General features: G+C 40.9%; 1 protein-coding gene across 2 annotated transcripts; it reads right to left on the reverse strand.

Annotated features, from left to right (window-relative positions):
* Positions 1-21,253: 21,253 nt before the first annotated feature.
* On the reverse strand, positions 21,254-24,699 carry LOC147903874 (DNA polymerase II subunit B4-like). 2 transcript variants are annotated; one of them, XM_087372753.1, is made up of 3 exons: positions 24,371-24,699; positions 24,169-24,287; positions 21,254-21,924 (listed from the first exon to the last, which is right to left on the reverse strand). In XM_087372753.1, exons 1-3 carry the CDS (start codon positions 24,643-24,645, stop codon positions 21,743-21,745), a joined length of 576 nt encoding a protein of 191 aa, XP_087228879.1. In that variant the 5' UTR covers positions 24,646-24,699; the 3' UTR covers positions 21,254-21,742. The 2 variants fall into 2 exon arrangements, with proteins under 2 accessions (XP_087228879.1, XP_087228878.1); XM_087372752.1 differs by having other exon boundaries at positions 21,254-21,945; positions 24,371-24,677.
* Positions 24,700-27,073: the final 2,374 nt, after the last annotated feature.

The following is a 27,073-nucleotide window of genomic DNA, read 5'->3' on the forward strand; positions in this document are numbered from 1 at the left end:
ATTCTAATGCAGATCAAGCAAACAAAAACCACTTGTAAGCCTCTAGCTTTTGTGCATTAAGGACCCTCCAATGCTTCTTTCAATCCCCATCTTACCAAGCTAGTAGATAAAACAAAAGACATTTTTTCCAAAGAGTACTCCTAGCACCTTAGCAAGAAATATCTTGCACCCATAGCTTCTTGAAGCTAGAGAATCAAAATTTGATAAAGAGAATATATCTTCTTTCACTCATCATTTGGCAATGTTGGCTATGAGTTTGAATACAGCTAATTAGTTTAATGTTGATGGCAACATTTTATATATAGCCATTAACAAATTCATCTTACAAATAAAAGATAGAGAATCAAAGTTCATTAAGAGGAACCTATTTCTTTTACTTGAAGGAATAAATCTTAGCTCACGCCTTTTAAAAGAACCAAGCCTATTCAATGTTGATGGTAAGAAATTATCTATAGCCATCAAAAAATCAAATACAAATAATCTTATTCAATATTATTGTATGATACAAAATGACCTACACAATTAGTGCCATCCATATTACTTGTGCAATCCTAGATGAAAAACATAAAAATATAACACTTCAAGTTGATCAATTATAATTTCTTTTGCACAAGAGGGTAAGAGGGTTGCACACAAGAAATGATTGATCTTGACTGGCCACAGCCTAGGCAATGCACCAATGGTGGATGGTGATTAGACTCAAGACAAATAATCAAAGAAGCATCTCATCTTTTCTACCTTCTAACATGTGAATCATCATTTAGGTAGAGACTCTATATATTGGGGAGCCTCTTATAACCAATAATCATCACTGTTATGTGCATGGCAATGTTGAAGAAGGTCTATAAATATGTTTTCTCTTTATGATTTTAACTAGATTGGATGGGCATGATACTTTGCATGGGTGTTTTGTGTTTCCTTTTTTGAGATCTTCATGTATCAACACATTATACACGATCTAAAATCAAGGATGCCCTTGGTTATCATAGCTAGCATAAGCTTTTGATGGACTATTAAATACAATCAACACTAATCCAAGTTTACCTTCTATTTGCTAATCATTCATTCAAAATATCCCAACAATTTCTAGTGGAATATAGTTAGTGAGAACATGTAGATGACACATATAGCCTTTAATATGTAGCTAGTCAAGGATATTAATTCAATAGTTACATGAATTCACATCATCCACCAACTCATATGTGCATCAAGTTTTTTAATTGCTTTTCTTTCCCTCCTTGATCCTCCCACCCCCTTCCCCTTTGCAACCCCCCTCTCTCTCTCTCTCTCTCTCTCTCTCTCTCTCTCTCTCTCTCTCTCTCTCTCTCTCTCTCTCTCTCTCTCTCTCCATAGGGGGCGAGTTTATGAGATTTAGAGCACTGAGACCCTAGACCTGCATTATCTGGATTGTAACGGTACCTTATGGGTCAAATCCAAGGAATTTAGTGGAGTCTTACACAAGATGAGGCATAACCTGTTAAATAGAGACCTTTCAGAGTCCAAAGTGCACTTTGCCTATTATCAATGGGTATATGTGGGAGGCAGCTTTTTGAGATGAGACTCATGAGACAAGTGGAGTGTGTGGATTAGAAGGACTAGTGGTGCTATACAAATCATCTCTTGTTGGATCTCCATCAAAGACATGACATGCATGATTCACTTTTGAAGAGGACCTCTTCATCGTAGGCGGTTACTTTCCTTCCAAGACCTCACATTAAGACCTATGCGAGGAGGGTGAGACTTCACCATACATAAGCAACGCACTTCTGTGCGCAAGACATCCATGACACTGCACCACCTGCAAAGGTGAACACATAACCAGAAGTGGATCTCCTACTATCCACATGCCCTGCATAGTCTGAATCTGTGTACCCAAGTACACGCATGTCTCCTTTACCAAAGCAAATGCACATCTCCTTGGTACCCTTCATGTACCTCATGATGCACTTAACTGCCTCCCAATGCCTCTTTCCTGGATTAGCCATATACCGGCTAACAACTCCCACTGCAAATGCAATGTCTGGTCTAGTAGCTATCATAGCATACATAAGACTCCCAACTGTTGATGCATAAGGAACCTTGGCCATCATGGCCCTTTCCTCATCTGATTTGGGACTATCTGTATGACTCAGTTTCACATATGGAGGCAATGGAGTACTCACTGCCTTCCCCCCCTCCATATTGAAACGCTGCAATACTTTTGTAACATACTCTTTTTGTGAAAGCCAAAGGAGTTTCCTACTCCGATCACGCGTGATGCGCATACCAAGAATATGACCTGCAAGTCCCAAATCCTTCATATCAAAGGCCTCATGCAACTTGGCCTTTAATGCATCTAGCTCATAAGTATTCTTGCTAGCCAATAGCATATCATCCACATATAGTGCCAGGATTATTAGGCTATTATCCTTAGCCCTTTTAGTGTAAAGGCAGTGATCAATTTCACTCCGTCTGAAACCCTGGGACCGAATGAAAGCATCAAACTTCTGATACCATTCTCTAGGCGCTTGCTTAAGACCATAGAGACTCTTCTTCAGCTTGCAAACTAAATGCTCTTTGCCCTTTTCTTCAAAGCCTTCCGGCTGCACCATGTAGATGTCCTCATGCAAATCCCCATGCAAGAAAGCTGGCTTGACATCCATTTGCATAACCTCCATATCCTCTACTGCCACTAGTCCAAGCATGCATCTAAGTGTGGTCATCTTCACAACCGGAGAGAATATCTCATCAAAGTCCACACCCTTCTCTTGCTTGAACCCTTTAGCAACCAAACGGGCCTTGTACCTAGGCACATCATCACCTGTGACCTTCATTTTGTAGACCCATTTACATGGCAATGCTTTCTTTCCATGTGGCAAAGAAACCAAGTCCCAAGTCTTATTCTTCATAAGTGAACTCATCTCTGATTGCATATAGCATACTCCCACTTGCGTTGATCCTCACGCATCATAGCCTCTTTGTAGCAAGAAGGCTCCCCGCAATCAGTAAGCATCACATAGTCTACCCCTGGAACAAACCTATCAGGCGGTCTAGACGCTCTAGATGATCTTCTCAATGGCATTTCAGCTTGCTGTCCCACTTGCATATCAGCCACATTTGGCTCATCATTTCCACCAATAGATGATCCATCATCTACCCTTGATTGTATACCTGTGGGAGTACTTGGTTGTACCATTTCTTGCACATTTGGTGCATGGACAGCTTGCTGCCTATCAACATATGCAGGTGGATTCACATCCTGGAAAGTGATTCTCCTCATTTCAACATCCCTCATGGGTGCCTTATGCATCTTCTTCTCATTGAAGACCACATCATGGCTGCGTATGATCTTCTTTGCTTCTGGATCCCAGAGACGATAGCCCATCTCTCCACTTTCACCATAACCCAGAAAAATGCATTTCCTAGACTTAGGATCTAGCTTCTTTCGAAGCTCTTTTGGCACATGTGCATATGCCTCACACCCAAATATACGCAAATGAGAGTAAGAGGGCTTCTTGCCACTCCATGCCTCTTCAGGAATACCACCATCCAAACTCTTACTAGGTGATCTATTGATCACATGCACTGCAGTCTTCATTGCCTCAGCCCAAAAACCACCAGAAAGACTTGCATTGGAAAGCATGCATTGCAACCTTTCTTGAATGGTACGATTCATCTTTTCTGCAACTGGATTTTGCTCTGGAGTACGAGGGGATGTAAGCTCCCTCTTAATCCCACGAGTATCACAGAAATGCTGAAAGTCATGAGAGAGATACTCTCCACCATTGTCAGTCCGTAGGCATTTAAGCGTTCTACCTGACTGATTCTCAACCAAGGTTAGCCATTTCTGAAATACCTGGAACACATCACTCTTCCGAGCTATAGCATAAGCCCACACTTTCCTAGTTGCATCATCAATGAATGTCACATAGTATTCAGCCCCGCCTAATGACCGTGTAAGCATGGGACCACATACGTCTGAATGCACCAAATCAAGCATTTCAAATCTTTCTTTCCCCTTCTTTTATGGGCTGATTTAGTTTGCTTCCCATAGAGACAATGCTCACAAGATTCAAAATCAGAGAAACTCAAATGCGGTACATAACCCAAACGGCATAAGAGTTTCATTCCATTCTGGCTCATGTGCCCCAACCTGCAATGCCACAAAGAAGTGCTTGGCTGCTCGGTTATTGCAACAACATGATCAAATACCCCTGATACATGTAAGGGATACAAAGTCCCACACTTGGCACCCCTGGCCAAAAGCATAGAGCCCTTCTGAATTTTCCAACTCTGAAAGCCAAAAGTGGTGTGAAAACCAGCATCATCTAGCTGACCCACTGAAATAAGACTCTTGGTCAGCTTAGGCACATGTCTCACATGTTTCAAAACAAATGTAGACCCATTTGCAAAAGAAAACTTTATGTCACCTGCTCCCACTATGTCACATGCATAGTCATTTCCAAGATGCACACAACCTGTCTTTCCACTGTCATAAGTGGAGAACCATTCCCTATGGGGAGTAACATGGAATGAAGCACCAGAATCCAAAATCCAATCCTGGGAATATGCATCATCTGAAGTGGTAAGCAACTCTGCAGATAAACTAGACATGAAGAGAACATCATTGTCACTATCACGTGTGACTGCATTGATCTCCTCGATCTTCACTTTTCCTTTGTCCTCCCTTGGACTCTCTTCCTTTTGATTTGCACCCCAATTTGCATTCTTTTTCTTATCCTTTTGCTCTCTTTTCAGCTTGTAGCAATCCTTTTTCATATGGCCCTTCTTGCCACAATGGTAACACTCAATGTTCTGTGCCCTGGATTTGCTACGAGACTTCCCTCTTTCTTGGGACTTCCCCCTGAACTGTGATCTACCCCTTTGCACATTTAAGGCTGCATCCTGCTTGTTGGCATCCATAGACTTCCGTCTAATCTCCTCGGCCAACAAGCTACCCACAACATCATCAAATTTCAGTACTCCACCAGGTGCAGAGTTACTGACAGCTGTACGGAAGGTATCCCATGAGGATGGCAATGAACATAAGAGAAATATTGCCCTAGTCTCCGCATCAAAATTCATTTTCTGAGCCTGAAGCTGGCTGAAAATAATATTGAATTCATTCAAATGAGAAGCAATGGAGACCCCTTCCTTCATCTGCAGCTCAAACAACCTCTTCATGAGGTAAACTTTATTAGAGGCAGTTTCCTTTTCATAAGTGGCACATAGTTTCTTCCACAAATCTTCCGTAGTCTGCTCATTTACTACTGTGAAATAAACTGACTCTGCAAGATGAAGTCTAATAGTAGACTTTGCTAATGCATCCAACTCATTCCAATCATCCTCAGACATATTTGCAGGCTTAGCTTCAATCCCTGCCAAGGGTTTAATCTGCTTCTTTTGAATAAGCACATCCCTTATCTGTTCTTTCCACAAAGAAAAGTTTGTCCCATCAAACTTTTTAATGCTGAAAAACTCCTTTTCAGGCATGGAAGAGGATGCCATGATGCAAATAAAGCAAAATCCCAAATGCTAGTGCCTGCAAGAGAGAATCACACCAAATACCAGGTGCACCCAAATGTGTATGCCACAATAGAGTGAAATATCACCAAAACTCAAAACTCAAAGCATCTGACTCATGTGCATATACTATGCATCCATATGAGCAAATCTGGCCCAAAAGAAAATGCCAATAAGTGCCAAATGACTCAAGCATAAACACTGTCCACTGGCATATGCATCAATAATGTCTCATCCAAGAGAGCATAGCACTATCAGTGCATCACCTGCAATGTTTCAAAGCTGTCCCTCAGCATAAAATAGCATCCATGTGCAAAGCGTCCATAAAAATAGCATCCCACAAGGCAATTTGGGCCTATCAGCGCATCCAACAAGGACCACAATGCATCCAAATGGCCTATAAATCATCCACTGCAACCCAATGCATACCACGAATGAGCGCACACTGCTCAAACTGCAACCAGAGTGATCTGCATAAGGTATGCTCAAGAAATCATAGTCCCACGGTAATGAGCGCTACTGAAAATAGAACCTGAGATGCTTCAAAACATGGGCGCCATTGCATAATCGGACTCAGCAAGAAAATCTGCAAATATCTCTCTTCTGCCAGAACTCCAAAATCCCAACCGATGAGTGAGAAATGGGAGTCAACACTTATCCACTGCCATGTGGCATAAATCTAAGGTTTCAAAACCTTAGAATGAAAAATGCATAACAGAGAGACGAAATCGAATACACAGAGATCTATAACTCTGAAAATCCTCCACCAAATCGCGCAAGAACTGATAGGTAGGGGTTTTTGGGCGTCCGGAACGCAATGGGACAGACGGTTTTGGAAACCGTGGCCTCAATCACTGGGTCCAACACACGGACTGAAAAACGTTTTTGGAAACAGAGCTATCTGTAAACTCCACCGGAGTGCGAATGATGAGCAACACAAAAGTTTTGAGACCTCCTGAGTCCACCGGAACTGACAGATCTGCAAATGGTTGCTCCAAACTTGAGTTCCAACACCCGGGCAAAAAACGCAGGAACTGACACAGTGAGTCAGAAATCCAATGGAATGATCCCAGATTCAAGAATGAAGGTGTTTCCAAGCTCCTGAAGTGAAGTGGACACCAAAAGCAAGCAATAGTTGCCTCTACAAGTCAATACGGAGTCTCTGTCATCGAACAGAACAGGGAAAAGCTCAAAAAACGACTTTTTCTTTGAAAGCTCTTAACAGGCTTTCAAAACCACTTCGCAAAGCCAAAGTGACTTTTCCAAAAGGTTCCTCCAAGGTCTCTGCACACTCGGATGCAAGTAAAGTCACCCACAAAGCTTCCCACAGAGCTTCTCCTTCCTCCGACAGAGCTGCTGAGCTTCCAGCATTCACGCACGCTCAGTTAGATCACTCGGGCTCTGATACCAGTTGAGAGTGCTCTCAACGGAAGTAAGAATGGAAGAAGGAGAGAGAGCGAGACAGAGAGCCACACAAGTTTGGTGAGTGCAGAACCACCCTCATCTTCTTTTTCATTCATTTATATATGTGTTTGAGTATTGTACATAACTGGTGTTAAGGCACACTGACCTTTAACCCCACACGTTTGTGCTAGATATCAATATCTGCAACTACACCGGTCCCATGTGCAAACATTGCTGCACTCAATTCAGGCATGTCTGCATCCAACGTAAACATCCTGCCCTTCTTCTTTCCTTTTGCTATCAAGCGACCGTTATTTTTCATATCCTCAACAAAGCATCCATGAGGATTAAATCTAACCTGCAAGCCCTGCTCAACCATTTGACCAACAGAAACCAGGTTCTTGGTGATGTTCGGGACATGAAATACATCAGACAAGTATTTCTTTTTCCCATCCTGCATAGACAAAGGAATTTTGCCAATCTGCACAATAGGATGTGCAGTATCATCACCAATCTCCACAAATCCTGGTTTTTCCATTTTTCTTGCATCCTGCATCCATTCAGCGTGACCTGTCATGTGGTTTGACGCACCCGAGTCAACATACCACACATCATTGCTTTCTTCTGCACTTGTTACAGAATTTGTCATATGCTGCACCATAAACAAATGCTCATTTCTGTCATCGCCCTGTCTACTAGAGGATGCATAATTGCCTTGCTGCAATTTTCCACTCATAATGTCATTCTGCTTTTTGTAGTAGTCTTTAGCCATATGACCCATTTTCCCACAATAGTAGCATTCAACATTGCTGTTTGCATTTTGGCTTCTCTGCCATCCACCACGGCCTCTTTGGCTCCCCCTGCCTCTAGAGTTACCACGTCCTCCTGCATAGGACTGGTTTTCTTGCGTTTGCTGCATATTCTGATTTCTGCCACGGCCTGCAGATCGGCCTCCTCTACCCCTGCCTCTACCTCTGCCAGCATTTGAGTAGAAGACAGTTTCTTTTGAAGTTCCTGCTGAAGAAGATGCACCCCTATTTCTCTGCTCTTCAGAAATTAGAAGAGCAATCAACTCCTCAAAATCAGGAAAGTTTTCACGGATGGCAATGGATGTCCGGAACTGTGCATAGTCCTTTCCTAGACCATTCAAGGTCACAGAAACCAAATCATCATCATCCACTGGCGACCCAATGGAAGCAAGTGCATCTGCAATTTTCTTCACTTTCATGTGGTAGTCATTTATGCTCAAATTTTCTCTCTACACATTGTGCAACTCCTGTTTGAGTTGCATTTTCCTGGCTTGCGTATTTGTGCTATATCCATTTTTGCCAAAGTATCCCATGCCTCTTTTGGCGTATTTGCATCCTGAATATGCACAATCATGGAGTCCGAAATACTGATAGATAGCCAGTACATAACTTTCCTAGCTCTCTCATGCCATCCTTTGAATGCCTGCATTTCCTATTGACTGGGAACATTAGGAAGAACAGGTTCTTCTTCATTTCCTGTAATGAATTCCCAATAGCCTTTTCCCATCAAGAAATTCGTCATTCTAAACTTCCATGCCTGGAAGTTGTTCTTGTCAAGCTTTTCAGTGACAATCTACGAAAGAGAATCAGATGCCATTACAGAACACTGCAAAAAATTCTGTCACTGCAAAAAACACAGCTTTTGCCTCACACGGGCAGATCTGCAAAACTGACGAAAGTGGTATTCCACCACACAGTCACTTTCTAGTGACGATTTTGCATCAACAGGCAACAGGCATGAATCTGCAACTCCCAATATCTCTGCACACAGGCATACGATGCAATTTCTGTGGCACCTTTCCACCGACTAGCCGCGCAGTGGTCGCACAGCAAAAAACAGGGCCTTTTTCTGAGTTTCTACGAAGAACTTCCGCCTTCAAAACGGGCCCCGAAACGGCCTCAAATCAGAAAAATAAAGTCACACCGCGAAGGGCGTCTCAATCTGAAACAGTGCACTCCTGCACTTCTGGCTGTGCTACCTGCAAAGATTTGCTCCCAAACTCGAAATAGGAAAGCAACACTGGTCCTCTTACCAGGACACCACGAACTTGGCTTGCTTTCTTGAGCTCCTTACCACGAACAAGGCTCTGATACCATGTGAAGATTGTGGGAGAGAGGGAAGGAGTCTCACTTGAGGCTTTCTCACATGCACAATGGGGGAATACACACGAAGGTGGAGGCTGAAAAACAGTTTTCCTCTTCTTAGTTGTGAAAGCCAAAAGAACTCTAGTACAAAGAAATAGAAGAACCCTATATGTGGGTCTCAAACCAAACTCAACTAACTAAGGTGGCATACTAACTGAGCCACAACCTAGAGTAGATAAGGATAGCTGTCATCCAGCTATTATTCGCGTGGGCGGTGTACCAACCGCATCTCCAGCTAACAAGTCGGTGACATAGATGCACAACAGTCACCATGGCATATCGCGAGTGGAGCTCGATATCTCAACATACTTTACAGTCCTTGTCAAATGAAGAGGTGGTCCTGCCAAATGATGAGTTGCTATCGAGTGGTCATGAGTCAAACAACTCAAATCAAGGACATTGAGTAGCTACATCATTAGGAAAAAAGGGAGCTCATTTTGGGGCCTTTTACAGTTTGGAAAAATAAGCTCTCAACCAATCAATAGAGGGCCAATGTAACGTTGGAAATTCATGAAAATAAGAGAAAATAGAAAAAAGAAACAATACTTTATGTAGGTACAAGCGTGCTACATTAATGTGGAGATTGGCTTTTTATTCTCACAAGATCTCTGGACATGAAGATAGAATCTAGTCTAACATTTTATCTGACAAGGGCCTTCTCACTTCCACTTCCCTTTGAACTTTTAAATTTTGTGCTGCCTTTCCTTCGAAAGGTCTACCATTCTACACCACTGCCTCACTGTGCAGCAGCCTCTTCTTTTCCAAAACTGCTCCCTTGATCCTATTTGGCATAGAGTAAGATGTTTCTTGTCAACTGTCTATCTGCCCACTTTCTCTTTCTTGAAACTTCAATTTGTTATCTTGTTTACATTACTTTGCTGTTGTTACAGATTCACAAGGTCTCCATAGTGAATAAAAACCATGGCCATTCTTGTGGAAGATGCTCTCTAGATGATAATGCTATGAAGGCAGAATTATACCACACATCCTTACCCCGTCGACCTGCTTCTTCTATTTCTTCGGTAGAGAATTCAAGTACAGTCAGAACGAAAGGAGCTTGGGAAAGGTTTAGTGTTTCAAAAGGAGCATGGGTGCTCATGCAACCTAGCAAAAGAAAAAGACCCCAGACAAAAAACATTTTCTTGGTGTCATGGAAGGGAAGAGTATGAGATTTTAAAATCACCAGAGGGAAGATATCATTGAAAGAAGTTTTGATTCAGCATGTGTACATGCATAAAGAACTTGTCTTGCGAGACTATCCAAATGATCTTCTACAACACAGGCCTAATTGTATATTTTTCTATTGTGGTTTTTTTCTTTATGAGGTGTATGGATTTTTAAGATGAAGCTTTCTTTCTTTGCTTATTGACATTCTTGTGTTGTTTTATTTCAAATTTATACCCTTCATCATATGAGACATGGCCAAACATCGATTGTATTCTGGGATTTATAGATGTTTTGCATGGATCGATAGGAGAACAACAATACCAAGGTCAATGTGCAACAGAGCTAGCTCAATCGGGTATATTTTTTACTGATCATTTTTATCAAATGATGAACAATGCTAACACACATAGTGTGTTAAGGAAACAAGACCTTCCGGCATGGAATTCAATGGATTGGCCTTAGCCACATTTTAGTGTTATAGAGGCACATATGGCCAAGCTTTTCAAAGAAGTACAGAAAGCTCTGAGGCCCAATATTGCCACAAGGATAATAAAAATTTCTTTATGCATGCCTCTCACAGTTTTTGTGGACTTTTTTAATACCTTTTCAGTGAAGGTTTCAAAAACAATGTTCACAGTTAAAGCAACAAGTTCGGCATGCATGCCACAATTTTTGGATAAAGGTTGGGATAAGAAGACATGTAGTTCAGTGTTTTGTGAGGTTGTCCAACCTTCTATGCAACTGAAGTGCATGGTTGCATCACAAAATTTTATTTTTTCTTTTTATAAACTTCTTGATATTGATGTTGTTAAGAATGGTGATGTGCTAGTCAATATCTCATTAAGAGAATGTTGCTCCCTAGCTCAATTGTGCAATGACATTCTGTTTGAGACAGAAGGTTCTATTTCAAAGGACTTTTTATTTATCTACAATAATAAAAAGGTACACCATCTGATTTATCCTAGTCTCATTAAGCACTGCTATTAGTTTACTTTACCCTATTGATTCATATTGCTTTTTTATAGGTGCTCAAAAGAAGAGAGAGTTCAATAAAATGCAAAGACATTGAAATTTGAAAATTGAGATAACACAGACTCCATAAACAAAGGTATTGTATTCAATAAAGTAAAATTTTGTACAGAAGTGTTTAATTGTACATGTAGAACATATTCTTGACAACCATTTTCTATTTATCTACAGCTTGATCCAGAGGCTGCTCTACATGGTCCAAGCTCTCCGTATCATCATTTTTTGGAGAATCTGTTTTCTAGTGCTCCACTCTGTCCTATACAGTATCTTGGTGCTACTCCATTGTCTCCTCTACTACCCCTGGAGCATCTATTTGCTGCTGCTCCATCTTCTCCTCAACAACATTAGTAGTAGGTCCTTGTTCCTATGGCTTCTCCTCATCAGCACTAGGTCCTTGTTCCTGCGGCACCACATTAGCTTCATCTGTGTCATCAAGGTGTATGAGACCTTCTCAAACTTTAAAGCTCTCACCCAACTTGACAGTAGCTGGTACAATATGTTTGGGGGAGGCATATCTCAAAAACTTCCAAATTGTATCAGCTCTAAAATTATATACATAGTTTGAGCTGAAGCTATCTTCTCTCATCTGCAATGGCATATGATGATTTAGAGATGATCAATCTCTCACTCAACCAACCCAATTCAAAAGTCTTCATGCTTGTAAAAGCAATGGAAAAACCTTAGGAATGCCTATAATCTTTATCCTAATATCTAAGGTACATCACATCCTACAGCCATGTGTGTTATACTATTAAACAAGAAGATCATGATATAAAGAGTCCTACAGACCTGGAAGATATATGTGGGTGTGTTGTGCTGCTGATGAGTACCCTGTGCTAGGGATGAACCTGTGTTGCTAGTCAGGGTGCTAATGGTGCAGATTACGGAGGTAGGGAGGCAAGAGAGCTGAGACGGGAGGGCCGACACAGGAGAGATTAAACAAGAGGGAAAAGATTAGTGCAAAATACAAACAAGGCAGCTGCTAAATCCCACACGTGGAATGGAGTCGTTTTTTCACACGTGTGGGTGGGACCCAAATCTCTTGGAATTTGAAACTTGGCACATGTGAAAGGGACACTTTTTGCCTTGGAACTTGTGCCATTCATGATTTCATAATCAGTTCCACAACCACTCTTCCCTCCCCTGCCTCCCAATCTTTCATCCCTGCCAGCACCCTCCCATCATCCTTTTCCTTCCCTCTCTGATCCCTTCCTACCCAGCACACTCCATCTAGACTGCAACCTACCTAAAGACTACTATCACTGCCAGATCTCCAGGTTACCAAGGCTACAGTTCAAGTTTAGGAAAGAGTAGGAGATTCACCAGTGCAACTCCAACAACATGGAAAAGGAAAAGAAAGGTCAGAATTCTAGATTCTTTTTAATGTTTTTTGACATATATTTCTTCCATCCATAGAATTCTTGATATCCAAATATCTTCACTCAACTCCACCCTTCTTGTTACATATTCAATTTATACTATCCAAGAATCTAGTAGATCACCCTAGAATTTGATTGGAGATGGATATGAATAGAACCTGGAAGTTTGCAACAAAATGCGAGGAGAGTGCTTTATCCATATCTAGATAGCCCATATCGCATTTTGCTGCAAATTCCTGTTCTCGACACATTCCTCATGAAAAGCTTCACTCAGCTCCAACCTTTCTCTTGCATATCAACTCATACTGTCCAGGAATCTGTGAGATGATCCTAGCATTTGATTTGACATGGATATCAACAGAACTGGAAAATTTGCAACAAAATGTGAGGAGAGTGCTTGACATTTTCCAAATGGTCCTACATCGCGTTTTCCTACAAATTCCTGTGTCTCTTTTGGTTCTCACTTCTTCCTCATTGTTTTGCTATCTTTGACCCTGTGTAATTCTTCCTTGATGATGAGAAATGTTTTTGCTTTGGAACAGTTGACTCTCAGGCCCCTCCTTTCAAGAGGAAGCTAGACTTTTTTGATGCTATAATTAGACCACAGCAATCACCAGGTGAGTCATGAGGGCTCATGAAGGGAATTATTTGGTGATATCCTATGCATTCCCTGATTGCATATGTCAACATATAGAATTCAATGTATATAAATTTTGGAATAGGCAAAAGGAAGAGACTAGAGCAGAATGTTGAGTCTTCCATCTCAAAAAAAAAGGAACGAGAAGAGGACAAATCTCCAGATTTGCTCCTATTTGAGTTTCTTCACAAATGCAAGGCTCAGAGGAACTTCCACATATACCGCAGTATTTTCAACATGGAGTTCACTATGAGCTCTGTACTGGAGCATCACAAAGATTTTCTTTCAGACCATTGGGATACCTTCAAACAACTGACAAAGGCAGGAAGAATTGTGGAAGGTGAAAAGGTTTTTGTGCATATAAATCATATTGTGTCCATTGACAGGCTGAGGTACCATGTGAATAGAAGATTTGATAGCCTACCTGATTAATATAAATTCAATTGTAACTTGCACACCAGAGAGTGTAGAGTGCTTGAGGAAACCATGGCATTCCTTATGTACATTGTCTTCAGTCAGGACTCTCTGGATGAACAAGGGCAGGAGGCTGAAGAAGAAGACACATCTGAAGTAGAGGAAAAAGAGGATGTTCCTTTGGTAATAGAAATGGCAGAGCAAGAAGAAGATATCAACCTCCAGGATGAGGGGTTGCAAGTGGCTGCTCTTAACCTTGTTCAATTGAGGACTGAAACTCTTAGGGCAGCACAGCTAATTGAAGATTTTGATGTTCAGAGCAGCAACTATGTAGTGCCCATGCTTCTAGGTGTCTTGATTGGTGGAAAAGATTATGTTTTCCTCCATGATATAGAGTGTATGTTCAATTTGAGGGAGGACTATGCCATTTCCCCCCAGGCTTCAAGGCTTGACAAGGAGGTTGGCATAGAGGATGACCATGCTCATTATATTCATGATCTAGGCAGTGCTAAGATCTTGATTTACCATAGGTAATTGAGCAACAATGGAGAAGCCATTGTTTACTTCTTAAAATGTTTGTCTAGGGTTTTAGGTGGACATGATCTTTCATGGCAAAAGGAAAAGATCATTTTGATAGAGAGATTGTCTACCATAGATATATTTGGGGATTATGTGAATAAGCAGGCCTCTAGGGCCTCTTACTTTTTGTCTTACACTTCTTATGCATTAGCATGTGGTGTTAAGGAGCCCAAATGTCTGGAGGGCTATGGAAAACACAAGCTCATAAGGTTTCCAGAGCCACCCATGATTGCATCAGGTGAAACAATCCAAGAAGAAGAACACGTGGAGACAACTGAAGAAAAGGATACCCCTCCCAAACAAGCAACAGAGGCAAGCATTGATAAATAGACAGTTGACATCAAGCCAATAAGGAAGAAAAAGAGTCCAATCAAGATCAAAAAGAGAGTTCCAATTGGCAGGCCCTGGGAGAAATAGGATTTAGTCATCAAATATAGCACAAACATTATATTGAAGTTGAACTGATTTGTACAAAGTCTTTGATGTCTAGTATGATCTTGTATAAATGAACAATAAGTTGAAGATGAACTGATTTGTACAAAGTCCTTGGGATAGATAGAGTGGTGTCATTAAATATTAAACAAACAATATATTGAAATTGTGAACAAATTGTATTACGTTTAGTATAAAGATGGCATTGCTTATGAAACGATGGCTCTCTGATACTTATAAAGGTAAGCATTTTATTATATCATCACGGAAAAACCCATCACAAAATTCTCAAGTACATTTGATCTGTTCACATTTACAACAGCCTCAAGAGAGGTGGGATTCATCTACACCCATCCTTCCTAACGGCCTGTAATAACATGGCTGAACAAAACTGCAACAAAAAGAGATCTCCCTAATCCTCTCTATCATAATAGTATCCTCATCTTCTATCTAGTCCTCCTCAAATAGAGTTAAGCCCTCCTAGGATAGATATTTTGAAGGAGGGAGGCAGCTCCGGAATCTTTGTAATTTCCTTGCATAGACCTTCAATCCTGTCTTTGCACTCCTTCTCTTGCAATACAACCAAAATGAAATTATTTTTTTTGCCAGAGTTCCACCAAAAGTCATTACTGGAGATTAAAGTTTCGATATGCCTGTGTGTGTCTTCCAACCTCTGCAGTGGCAACCAAAACGAGATCACATACCTATTTATTGATTTTCAACCTCTTTGATGTCTATAAAATGTACCAAGAGTATCTGTCTCTCTAACTTCATCATTCTTAGAGAAGATAGAAGAGACAATAATATTTGAGAAAACCAACCACTTCAAGATATCATTCCGAATTGATATTCCCTCCTCGATGGTGGTGGTGGATTGACATGCATCTTGTCATCAGTTACTTGTCCATACAGACGATCAGTACCCTTTTGCATTTGTCCCATCACCATACGACACTTCATTGATTAGATTTTTTGTGTGTAGCTCATGCATGAATTGATGCTTGTTAATATAGATCACACGTTTCACAAAAGAAATACTGTTGATGGAATCTCAAGTCATATAGGCATAATACCAAGAGTCACTTGTTCCACAAAAAAAATTCTATTGATTGAGTTTGAAAACATGTGGACATAACACCAATAAGTTACAAACTGCTATTCATGTTTACTTGTCCATTTATGGTTTCTAAATATCTTCGATTCCCTCCATCGTCTATGTCTCTCTGCTGCCATTGAATTGTCCAAAGTTTGTCTTTGTCTTTGCTTTTGGGCTAGAAGAAAAGCAAGCTTGACTTTGGAGCTAGCAACTTTTCTTTTAGCATGCAGCCTCTGTAGTATGCCTCGGTAAAACCATCGGAAGACTTCCTTCAGACTATTTGCCTTTTGACTCCCTCCATAGTGTTGTGTGTGTCTGAAAATGCATTACGTGCCATGTAGTGAGACTTCTCCATGCCTTGGGTAGACCAAATTGCTAGGCATCCATACTTTTGGACAAAATAGGGAAGGTGGTTGTAGATGATATGCTATAAGACATAAGAATGCATAGTAAGTAATTAAAAAAAAAAGAGGATCACACTTAAGTAAAAGAAGAAGACAGAACCTTACCATGTAGTGAGTTATATTGCAGGTTGTCCACGCGTCTTTCATTGACTTCCCAAAATGTTTAATTGCCTCTTCAAAGTTCTTGTAATCACTCTTTATCTATGTTACTTTGTCACAGAACATGAAGAGTTGATCAAGAGACCTCCACACCTCTGCCTTCACATTTCCTGCTTCCCCATCTGCCTCATGATCTTTCACGGCATTATGGACTTGCTTCCACAATCCATAATTAATCTTTGAAACTGTTCTACCTTGCCTTACTTGCTTACTGTGTTTGGGTCGAGACAAGAATCTTCTTGCCTTAACACCACCAAGAGAGGGCTTGATTGGTACCTCCTTGCCATTAGTAGACTCCTTTGTGATTTGAACATCTCCTCCATGCAGACCTATATCGGATAACACTTTTTCCAATGCTTGAAGAGCATTCTTTCTATTTTTTTCGGGACGGAGTTTCCAAGCAAATCCAATATACAAAAATACCAATTTCTCAATAATTTGACATAGACCATGCAATGTGCAGATGTGAACATTACATAGTGGAATGTCCAAAATGGCCTTGAAGTCAGGGTCAACTTTATCTCTATTAGGTGCTCTCTTCCATCAATTGGAATCCATTACTTGAGCTGATTCTTTGCAGTAAAGACAAGGAGACTTTGAGTTGCCTCCTTTACTAACGTTATACATGCACTTAAGTGTTTTAAGATCCCCCGCCATGTGCCACTCTACTTGAAAATCACCTTTTCCTACAACATGGAGATTCTCGCCTTGCACTTGTCTTTTGATTATTCTTGGTATTTCCGTGTGGTGAAACACCCAATCTAGTGTTTCATGGTCTTCTGTCTTCACCTGCCAGATTATAGAAAACAAAAGTCTTACTATAACAGATTTGAAAACAATGACCAAAATCAAGTACGAAACAAAAAATGATCATACCTGGAACGAGCCTAACCACCATATGTGTTTCTCCGACTGCACACTAATATACTTCGAACTCGCTTCAGTCAATGATGTATCAAGTGCTCCATTCATCAATGCAATAGTAACCCTTTCCATTTTCTTTTCCTTTACAACCTCACACTCATCTAGTTTAATAACAAATTTCAAAATGCCTTTGCACTCCTCAATATTCCATAAAACTCAACCATTCTTCTTTGAAGTTGTTGTAGATCTACAAATATATTATTCCAAGGGTCATACACAGTGGTTCCTTTACCACCATGAAATATTTCTTCAATATGGATATATTGCCCAGTAAACTCATCTATACTTTCATTCAAATGACCTCTTATCCTCCACACATTTGCTGGATTTGGTAGTAAAACTCGTTTAATCCTTTGATCTTTCAAAGTTGAGGATATCGCATGGAAATCGAACTATATCCCTTCCTGCTAACTCCACTAACATCAAGAGCCTCTTGGATTGAGCCTCTTGGATTGTAGTGCCATCAACTCGATTATTGGATACAAAGTCCTCTACAACATTGCGTTTGACTGTTTTGTATTTTTTTTCCTCAATCAAACCTTTTGCTACACCACAAGAAAGCAATCCTTTCATTTGTTTAACAGGAAGAAGGTTTGGATCCATATTTTCTTTTGCAAGCGCCAATAATTTCCTATAGTAACAACACAATATGCCTATATCATTCAACACCTCCATTCTTGTTTTGCGGTAATGGACAAAATAGATATAGTCATTTGAGAGCCTTTTTGAGTATACAAAATGATAAATTTCAATCTAACCTTGCTTCCTGAATTCTTCGCTTGCATCCACCAGTCCCAGCCTTCAAATTTGCAATGTTTTTAATCTTCCTCCTTCGTAGTCTGTCTCCAAGCATGGTTCTCTTCTTTCTTGCCGTATTTTACTATTTTTGAGGTCTTTTAGGAGAGAAATAAATCAAAAAATAGTGAATTTCTTACAGGGCCCCAAAATGAGCTCCCTTCTTTCCTAATGTGGAGCCACAATATGATAGTGAGAGTAACACTAACACAAGTGGGGATTTCAAATTCAACAATTCACATGATGAGGATGAGTCTTGTGTAGTGACTTTTGTGTCATGTTGATGTTTGCCAACAACCGCTCTTTATTTTATTTTAATTTGGTGCTTTATTTCTATGACTCCTAAGTCATGAATTGCCATTGTGACATGTTCAAACTCTATAACTTGTGCACTTTGAACTTTTAAGTATATTTATTACGTTTATGAACTTTAAAGTTTCAAAAAATGTTTATCATCATGATCATTATGATCTATCATCTCTCAACTTCATTATATGTTGCATTCGATGTGCTATGTTTCTATAATCTAGCTCCAACTACCATCTTATCACTGTAATTCTATATATATATACCTTTGTAAGACTAAAATACGTCCAATCATACAAATTTAGAACTTTTGTTGTTCTAAAGATCAAAAATCTACAAAGAAAATAAAAGAGAAAATGAAAGAGAAGAAAAAAGAGGTAAACAAAAACTTTTATGAAAAACAAAAGGAAGACATACTTAGCAAGCAAAGCAACACTTATGTCGTCATCAGTGCCAGTGCTTACTAAAATACGTCAAATAAACAAAAGAGAATGAAAACAAGAAATAAAGAAGAAACGAAGCAGACTAAGCAAAAATAAACAAGCAAGTCAAGTAACAAAAACTTCCCAAAAACTAGAAACTCTCTCTCTCTCTCTCTCTCTCTCTCTCTCTCTCTCTCTCTCTTATTTAAAAGATAAAAAGCTAAATGGCCCTTTACACTTATGTATCATTTCTACAAAAAGGCAAAAATACATTTCTAAGTTAGAAAGCACAAGTATACTCAAACAATCTCTCTTTTGAAACTAAAAGAAAAACGGGCTATTCAGCTCCCCGCCTTTTGTTTTCAACTTATGTTCAATCTATCTAAACAAACCTAAGGCCGAAACACCATAGATAAAAGACTTCAAATCTAAGAATGTGCGAACTTTTTTCATTATTTTCCTTGGATTATACCTCTTGTGTAATAGTAAAGTGATCAAATTACTACATTGAGTGATAAAAGACTCCTTAGTGGAAAAATCTATGGAATTGGAAAGAAATGACTCCATATTTTACCAAATCAGAAATGTTTGAGTCAATATGAAGCATTTTTAGAATGTGTAAACCACTGTATTCAGGTTGTTCACGTTTATCGTATATGTCAACCTCTAATTGGTAGATTGAGAAAGTCTAAGACCTAAGAAAATACAAGAATCCCCTCTTGAAGTGCACTTTAGTTCACAAGAGTCACGAGGATAGATTCCTTCTCCAAAAGCTCTAGCGTCTTTGTACATAACGTCTTGAAAGTTAGAACATCTAGTACAAATAAATCATCTGTAAAATGCCTAACTTGACGAAGCTTATGTTAAATGATAAGGCAAGTATTGATAGAAACAAGACATTGCATAAACTCAAATTCATAAGTAAAAAGATAAAAGTTTGCTAAAAAGACTGCACAATTAGTGCCCATGGGAATTCCTATAACTTGTTGAAACAAAGAATCACCTATTGTGATGTAAAGATTATCTAAAAGAAAATCTATCCAAGAGCAAACATCTTCTACACTTACTACCTTTGTGTATCTTTTCTTTTTAGAACCTATGTCATGATCTTTATTTTTTAGCCACAAAAAGTCAAAGCATAAGGCTATTTTCTCAACTTTTAGCACTTTGCATCTATCTTTCTCAAATCTCTGCTTGAAAACTTCAACCACTAGCTTTTTAATTCTAAACTTCAAGTCTTCCAACTCAATCTTTGTGTAAAGCACGGTAAAATCATAGGTTTGAAGGAAAATAGGAGACTCTTTTTCCTAAATGCTCCGAGAGGAATTAAAAAATTTTACGACGGGAATCACTCCTTCCGAGTCATTTAAAATCCAACTTGAGTTCAAAGGACATCTGCCTCTTTTAATAAGTCTCCAAAGTTCATGGACACTAGGCAACATGGCTTTGAAGCAGTAGCTTAGTCCTTTAGAGATTTTCATCAAAGTAGTCTCACAAGCAACTGCGATAAATCTTAGCTTTTTTGGAGTTTTGTGAAACTTCCAAGCAGCACAAAGAAAAGGTATGCTTGGATTGCAAACAAACCCAAGACTTGCAAAAACTCTGATGTTTTGAGATCAAATCCTTTTGAGAAACTAAGGCAAGGGCGTAAGTTTTGGCAGACGAGTTCACTTCTCTCAAAAGACATTCTGAGTAAAACTTTTTGCAAATAAAAACAAAGTTATTAGAACATTTGTCCACATAAGAAATGACAAAATTCCTATGGAATTTTCAAAGAAGAGTTTCATCTTCTTTAGAAAGATGGTTACTTTTCTTTGAGCAATTAACCGAAGGGACTTCTTCTAGTTTCAAAGCAACTTTCTTCAAAATCTTCCCTTTCCATTCTCATAAGATATTTATAACTCCTAAACATTCTTCTAATTGCAAAACAAACTTTGAGATTCCCTTATCGATACATTCTTCTAATTGCAAAACAAACTTTGAGATTCCCTTATCGATAGCTTTTAAAAGGCAAGACTCTTTAAAAGAGTACAATCGAGATTTCGTGCCTTTCATAAAAAGGTCTCTTAGGTTACTAGAAAGCAAAATTGAGGTATCAGTTGTGACTACAGTTGTAATTCTATATAGTATATATTATGCAATATATATATATTATAGAGAGAGAGAGATGTGCTGCATGCACTATGCTGTGTTTCTAGAATCTGGATCTACCAACTACCTTATCACTATAATACCGTATAGTATATACTGTGCACAAAAGTTCTCTCTCTCTCTCTCTCTCTCTCTCCATCTATCCATATGTATGTATGGATGTATGTATGTATGTTTCTAACGTTTCTTAAATTTTTTAGCAACTTAAAGAACTCAGACCTCGAATGCTACTAGCGTTTCATACCTGACGTGCCTCACAACCATGACATGAATCACTAGTTAGCAAATAGAAAACTTATGCTTTCGGCTCTAAGTGCACTGTCTAGTTGATTTTGGTGCAAATGTTCCCATCAACAATCAAGTATCACAAAATGAGACATCTTTAGCATGATATTCTCCCCTCTTCTGGTGTGTTTGACCCATTGATCTATAGAACATGCTCATGTTTGGCAAGCATGGGAACTATTTGTAAGAGAGGAAAGTCAACCAAAACTAACCTACTAATTTCAACTGATCTCATGAAACAACTTACACATGTGCCCTCTAGGCTTTGTAATCAACCACGCAGCACTGAAAGGTCATGTATACTCTCCTCTATCTTTGTGCTGCAGCTAACGAGGAGTTAGATTAAAATCTCATTAGAATGATCACACAGACTCAACAGTATAAGTATGAAATACATGGAGTGCTCTAGTCGGCCGATCCATGTGCTACAAAAGAGATTTGCTGGAACAAGATGTGGCTCAACCCAAGCTTACTAATGCTCTACTATTCACTGTGTTGAAGCTCAAAGTCCTGGATGTCACCAACATCCCTGCTTCCATCTTCATCTGCTGCAGCATGATAAGTCTCTGAAAGCACTGTCTTTCCGGATTCCCCGTTCTCCTCTGCATCCGCATCTGACTTCCGTTTCCTAACTTGACCTTTTTCCTTTGCCTCTAGCTTTTTTACTGCATTGTCCTTGCGAAATTCTGCTCCAAAACAGCAAATAGGCCAAATACAATGCTTTTCAAAACATGCCATTTTGAATGTTCTGCAAACCATCAGGATCTGAGAACTCACCAAAACATAAAAATTGATACGTGGAAGCTGAGAAAAACTTATTACTTATAATCTTTCATCTCAACAGCTGAGGAATGGTTTGCATATAAGCATCTGGAAAATAAGTGAAAACAACGGATATAACCATTAATTGAAGTTAATCCAGTATTCCAAGATGAATTTGAGGAGCATCTTGCTGAAGACTAATGTGTAGTTCAACACATTACTACATACATTGTACTTGGGCAGACAGGAAATGTAGCTCGACTCAGCTTCAGGTGACTTTAACATATACTAGAGCATTCAGTTGAATCGGGTTTAGAAAGCACTAATGTCCTCATGCTGGAAAGGGAGCTAAGAGAATCAACATGACTATCAATTTCGAATCGGAGTGTCAGCTTAGTGAGGGAGCTTGAAAGGACACTCAATGTACACAAGCCATTGAGAGTGTACCTCCCTAGAATCCACAGAATCCAAGAGTTCAGAGTACCAGAAATTCCAGAGTTCAGAGCTGTCATAACCCCCAGGATTTGGAGCATGGATAGCCAAGCGAAACAGACACGGAGGTTGCTTGCTGTAGCCAACACTCCCAGGCACAAAAATCAAATCTCACTCATTTCCTTGTGCACACAATTGTATATACAGATAGATAGAGACATGGATTGGCCACGTCAGGATTGCTCCAATAATGGACAAAACTGTTACAAAAGCGTGCTCAGTGTGCCACCATCTAGCAGTTAAGGTACTTCCTCAATGTGGACCCCCGACACCTTCAGAGCTGTCTGCTACCTCCTCCTAGCAGTTCCAAACACTGTTGGCCTGCGTGCTACTACGGAGCGGATGCTTCAGTGGGCTGCTCAGCTGCTCTTGCAAAGCAGCCAATGGTGAGGTTCTGCTCCCCTCTTCTTGCTGTTCTGACTGCAGCACATACAAAGCACAGAGTGTTCTCCAGAGTCCAAGGCCACCCCAATGGGCTTCTTTTATAAGGCTGAAGCATTCCTGATCTAACCAACCCCATGTAGGGTTCATCCAACCAGATCGATAGACTGGTCTGACTAGTCTGTAACAGCTGACCAGGCTGCCCTTACTTGGCATAACTGACTGTCCTACTGACCTGACTGCAGACTACCGAATGACCTATGTTACCTTGTGGCAGGCACCCTGCCTTCTCTTGTACTGCCGTCTGACACTTTGTATTGTACTGCTGCTCCAGTCACCTGCTGCACATGCTGCAGCCAAGTACCTGCTCCAGCAACGTCTACGTACTATTGCCCACTAGCTACAGGCCTCTGAATGGCCCTGCACACTGATGTCATGCAACCGTACTGCTTCCGTACAGCTTTGGTGCTGCAGACCTGTTGCAGAAGCTCCACTAATACACTCAAAACACGAGTTGGAACTGTGGAGTGAGTGTGAGAGTCAAAGGGAGGAATATAATGGGCCTCCAAAGAGGGAAATAAACAACTGAATATCTGTCTGCCCAGTAGGGCTGAATACAACTGAAAGAATAAATATTGTATGAAGGGAATAAACCTTCACTGCAAGACTTGAGAAGTACTGTATAGAGGAAACTAAAGCCTCACTATAGGAACTGAGAACTGAAGGAAAAAAGGGGCTGCTCTAATGAAGACCCCTGCTGCTGCTGTAACCCGGACTGAACCGGAGCCTGTAGATGAACCTATAGGTGCCAAGGATGGGGCAGATCTGCTGCTCCCTGAATCAGACTTTAACTGCTGCTGATCCCTACTGTGGCTGGCTGAGAACTGATGCCCCAAGCACCCTGAAATGTAAGAGATATGAATTGGCCAAGTGGGCCTCCTTACAGAGAGCCTTCTTGGGCCTCAAACTGACTGGCCAGGGGCTCGGATAGACCGACCACCTGATGATATGCTCATGTGGCACGTGCTAACATGGCTTCTGCTGACGTGGCAGCCCACATGGCTGTCCAGCATGCCACGGGCTGAGGATGAGGAAGGGGAAAATATCGAGGAGTGAAAAACCTTTACACTCCCTATAAGACTCGTGCTATCTGAACACTTTGGCATAAGCATTTTTCACTATCATTTCGGTTAAAAGGAGATTGCCCCCTCCCTTTTCTTAATTTTTTAACCTACCCGAAGGCAGAGCAATACGTGATGTACAGAAGCTCATACCTTCGAGCGCAATTCTTAAAGGTTCTAAGAATTCTGGAAAATCTATTTCTTCGACAGCCTTGAGAACATCTTCCGCGTTCACGGTCTGCCGCTTGGATTCCCGGCAGATGTCGTTTGCTCTGGCCACACAAAAGTCTAGCACGGTGAGCTTTAGCGAAAGCATCGAAAGACCTAACCAAAAAAAAAGCCACTGAAATCGTACGTGGCGGAGAGGTAATGGATGAAGATCTTGGCACTTTCGGCGAAGGCGATGACGGATTCCTTGTGAACTGAGATTTCCTTCTTGGCAGGAAGATCTTTGGTGAGGTCGGCGAGCTTGGCCTTGACAACTCGCCGGACATTGGTGCGGGGCAGATCATCTGCATCTGCAGTTATGGCCATATCACCACAAAAGCTTGCTGCAGCTGGAGCTTGGCAAGGCGGGAGAAGAATTCTACCAGAAAGTACAAATTTTGTTAAATCTGATTTCTTTTCCATCTCCCGCCTCTCTGCAAGGAGTATGGAAGGGCCATGGGGACGCCTTTCCCACGAGGAATCCTGTAGGATTCCGACGATCGGCCAGGAGCCAAATCCGGTCAGATTCGGACCCCCTTTCCCGCCTGTCAAGGGTAGTGGGGAGGGGGTGGTTGGTCACCATGTGGCAGGTATGATTGCCGATTTTTCGGAGGTGCATTCCACCCTTTTAAGAGGGCTTGATCCAACAAACCTCTGCGGAACTGTTCCCTAGCCATCTGCTTCAGGTGCTTTGGGCCTCTCGTGGCCATACGAATCCTTGGAGTGCCCACGACGGCCGATCCCTTTAAGCATTTGGAACTTCGATGGCCATAGCGATCCCTAGAGGCCCCAGTTGAGCATTTGGAAGGGCAACAACTTTGACACGATCTCGGGTGGTGCGCCTGTCCCATTGATTTGCACCAGTAAGTTTTTTCCTTGCTCCCTTGGTCTTCTGGTCCTCTACTCTGGTCAAACTATGCAATGCGCCACTTTTGTGCGTGTGGCAATCAGGCTACCATTGCTCTTGCACTTGCCCAGGTTGAATGTTCACACATGCATGGAAAAGGAAGGACGTGGGTTAATGGAACTACTGGTTGGATCTCCATAAGGAGGGTGGATGACCTTGGTTCAGATCATCTTTTGGCTCGTGTGAGGATTGCAGAGAGCAGTTGATCACGTTTTCATGAGCTTTGTGCTCATTTCAGTTGTGGTGGGAATCGCCCATCTTAGTTTGAGAGAGGTCAGGAAAGCTGACCAATTTGTGTTTCTAGTTGCTTGGCTTTGCTTTTGTGAATCACTTGTTGGCGAAGCAGCTGATTGCTCTATCGCTCAGTTTGTTGTTTGTCACAATTTAACATTTTAGGTGTTTCCAAAGGTCGTGGCAACCTCAGGAAGTTGGTTTTTTCAGAAGGCTTGTGGCTGTTTGAGATTAGGATCTTGAAGAGCTTGTGAGGGCTCTTGGTGTTTTATACGTGGGTGCTCCCACAAAGCTCATGATGATCCCTAAGACTGCCTATTCAGTTTGCTCGTTGTTCTAGGGTGGCTCAATAGTAACTCCACTCAGTGCATGCTTGTTTTTGGAGTAGTGAACTCGATTCTCACGATGGCGCACAAAGATTAACAATAGCTGTGGTACTGAGTTAGTGGAGGCAACTGATCGTGAGTTGCCATTTTTGCTATTCCAGAGGTCTTTGGTCATTTGAGGAAGCTCATGGTTGCAGGAGGCTAATACTGTTGCAAATTGGTTGTGGGAGTCTTCTTCTTATGCATTTATGGTTCCTAAAGGAGGGAAAGTTTTGTTGTATTTCAAGTCGTAGGTTCAGTTCTACAAGGTGGCCAAGTTGGTAGAGAAAGTTTCGTTTGATAGCAGCTGATCGTGTGGGATTTGCACTTGAGAAACCAAGGGAAGCCACTTGTGAAGGTGAACAGTGCATGCAAATCCACAACGACAATGGAACTCGGTGGATCAAAGAGGAGACTGTTCGCTACAAGTATATCATGCCTTTTGATGGGATATGAAAGGTAGACTACAGGCTAGTGCGACTATTTTACTCACAAGGATTGCAAAATAGCTGTAGCTGTTAGTGTTGCCGGCTGCAGTCCGAAGGCAATACATGAAGCCTCTTAGTCATTGGTTTTTGGTCAAGGGCCGTGTAGGTTAAGGGATGATAGAAAGGATGGAAGTCGGGGTGTTTGAATACATTCCTTACTTTGGCCATATGTAATTCGAAGGGCTACAGTAAGCTGAAAGCATAGAAGACAATACTATTGCGGGCAATTACGTGGAGATCTAGTATGGTTCACTACATGAGAACTGAATATATATTGGTGGCTTGTGAACAGTAGCATGGGTGACAATGTATAAAGGAAAGTGAAGATTACAAGGAAGGCTTCTTCATTAGGCATTAGTGTTTGATCTACAATAGTGAAGATAAACACAAGGTAGAGAAAGGGAGTTGAGGCATTTAATACAGAGGTCCAAGGTTCCACCCGAGTTCCAAGGCATCCAATCGGTCTTTGGCAAGCAAGGTTCTATCTGATCCTACAGGGGGTTCTATCTACAAGTTGATGGTCGCTTGGAGGTTGTGATCTCTATACATTTCAGTGATCTTTGTATTTCCAGCAATTATTAGAATTCATTGGTACATGGTGTTTTCTCGGTGTTTTTCCAGTCTATGGTGTTTTGAGTTTGTGTTGAGATTGTGTTTCCTCTCGGTGTGTTTGCAAATGTGACCATTCATCAAGCTATAAAGGCATTTCGATGTAGCTCTGCCAGCCTCATCACATTTTTTGTGCCTCCATGGAGGATCGCTGGACCTTCAGTTTACAAGACTGAAATCATTAGTGCTTGATCATCATAAATTATGGCTCAGGACTTCCCATTGTTTCATGAGATGCCAGGCGAGGATGC

The sequence above is a fragment of the Dipteris shenzhenensis genome, chromosome 3 (genome assembly GCF_047967505.1).
Source record: "Dipteris shenzhenensis isolate YYH24624 ecotype China chromosome 3, Dip_SZ_1.0, whole genome shotgun sequence".
In the NCBI taxonomy this organism is placed as follows: domain Eukaryota; kingdom Viridiplantae; phylum Streptophyta; class Polypodiopsida; order Gleicheniales; family Dipteridaceae; genus Dipteris; species Dipteris shenzhenensis.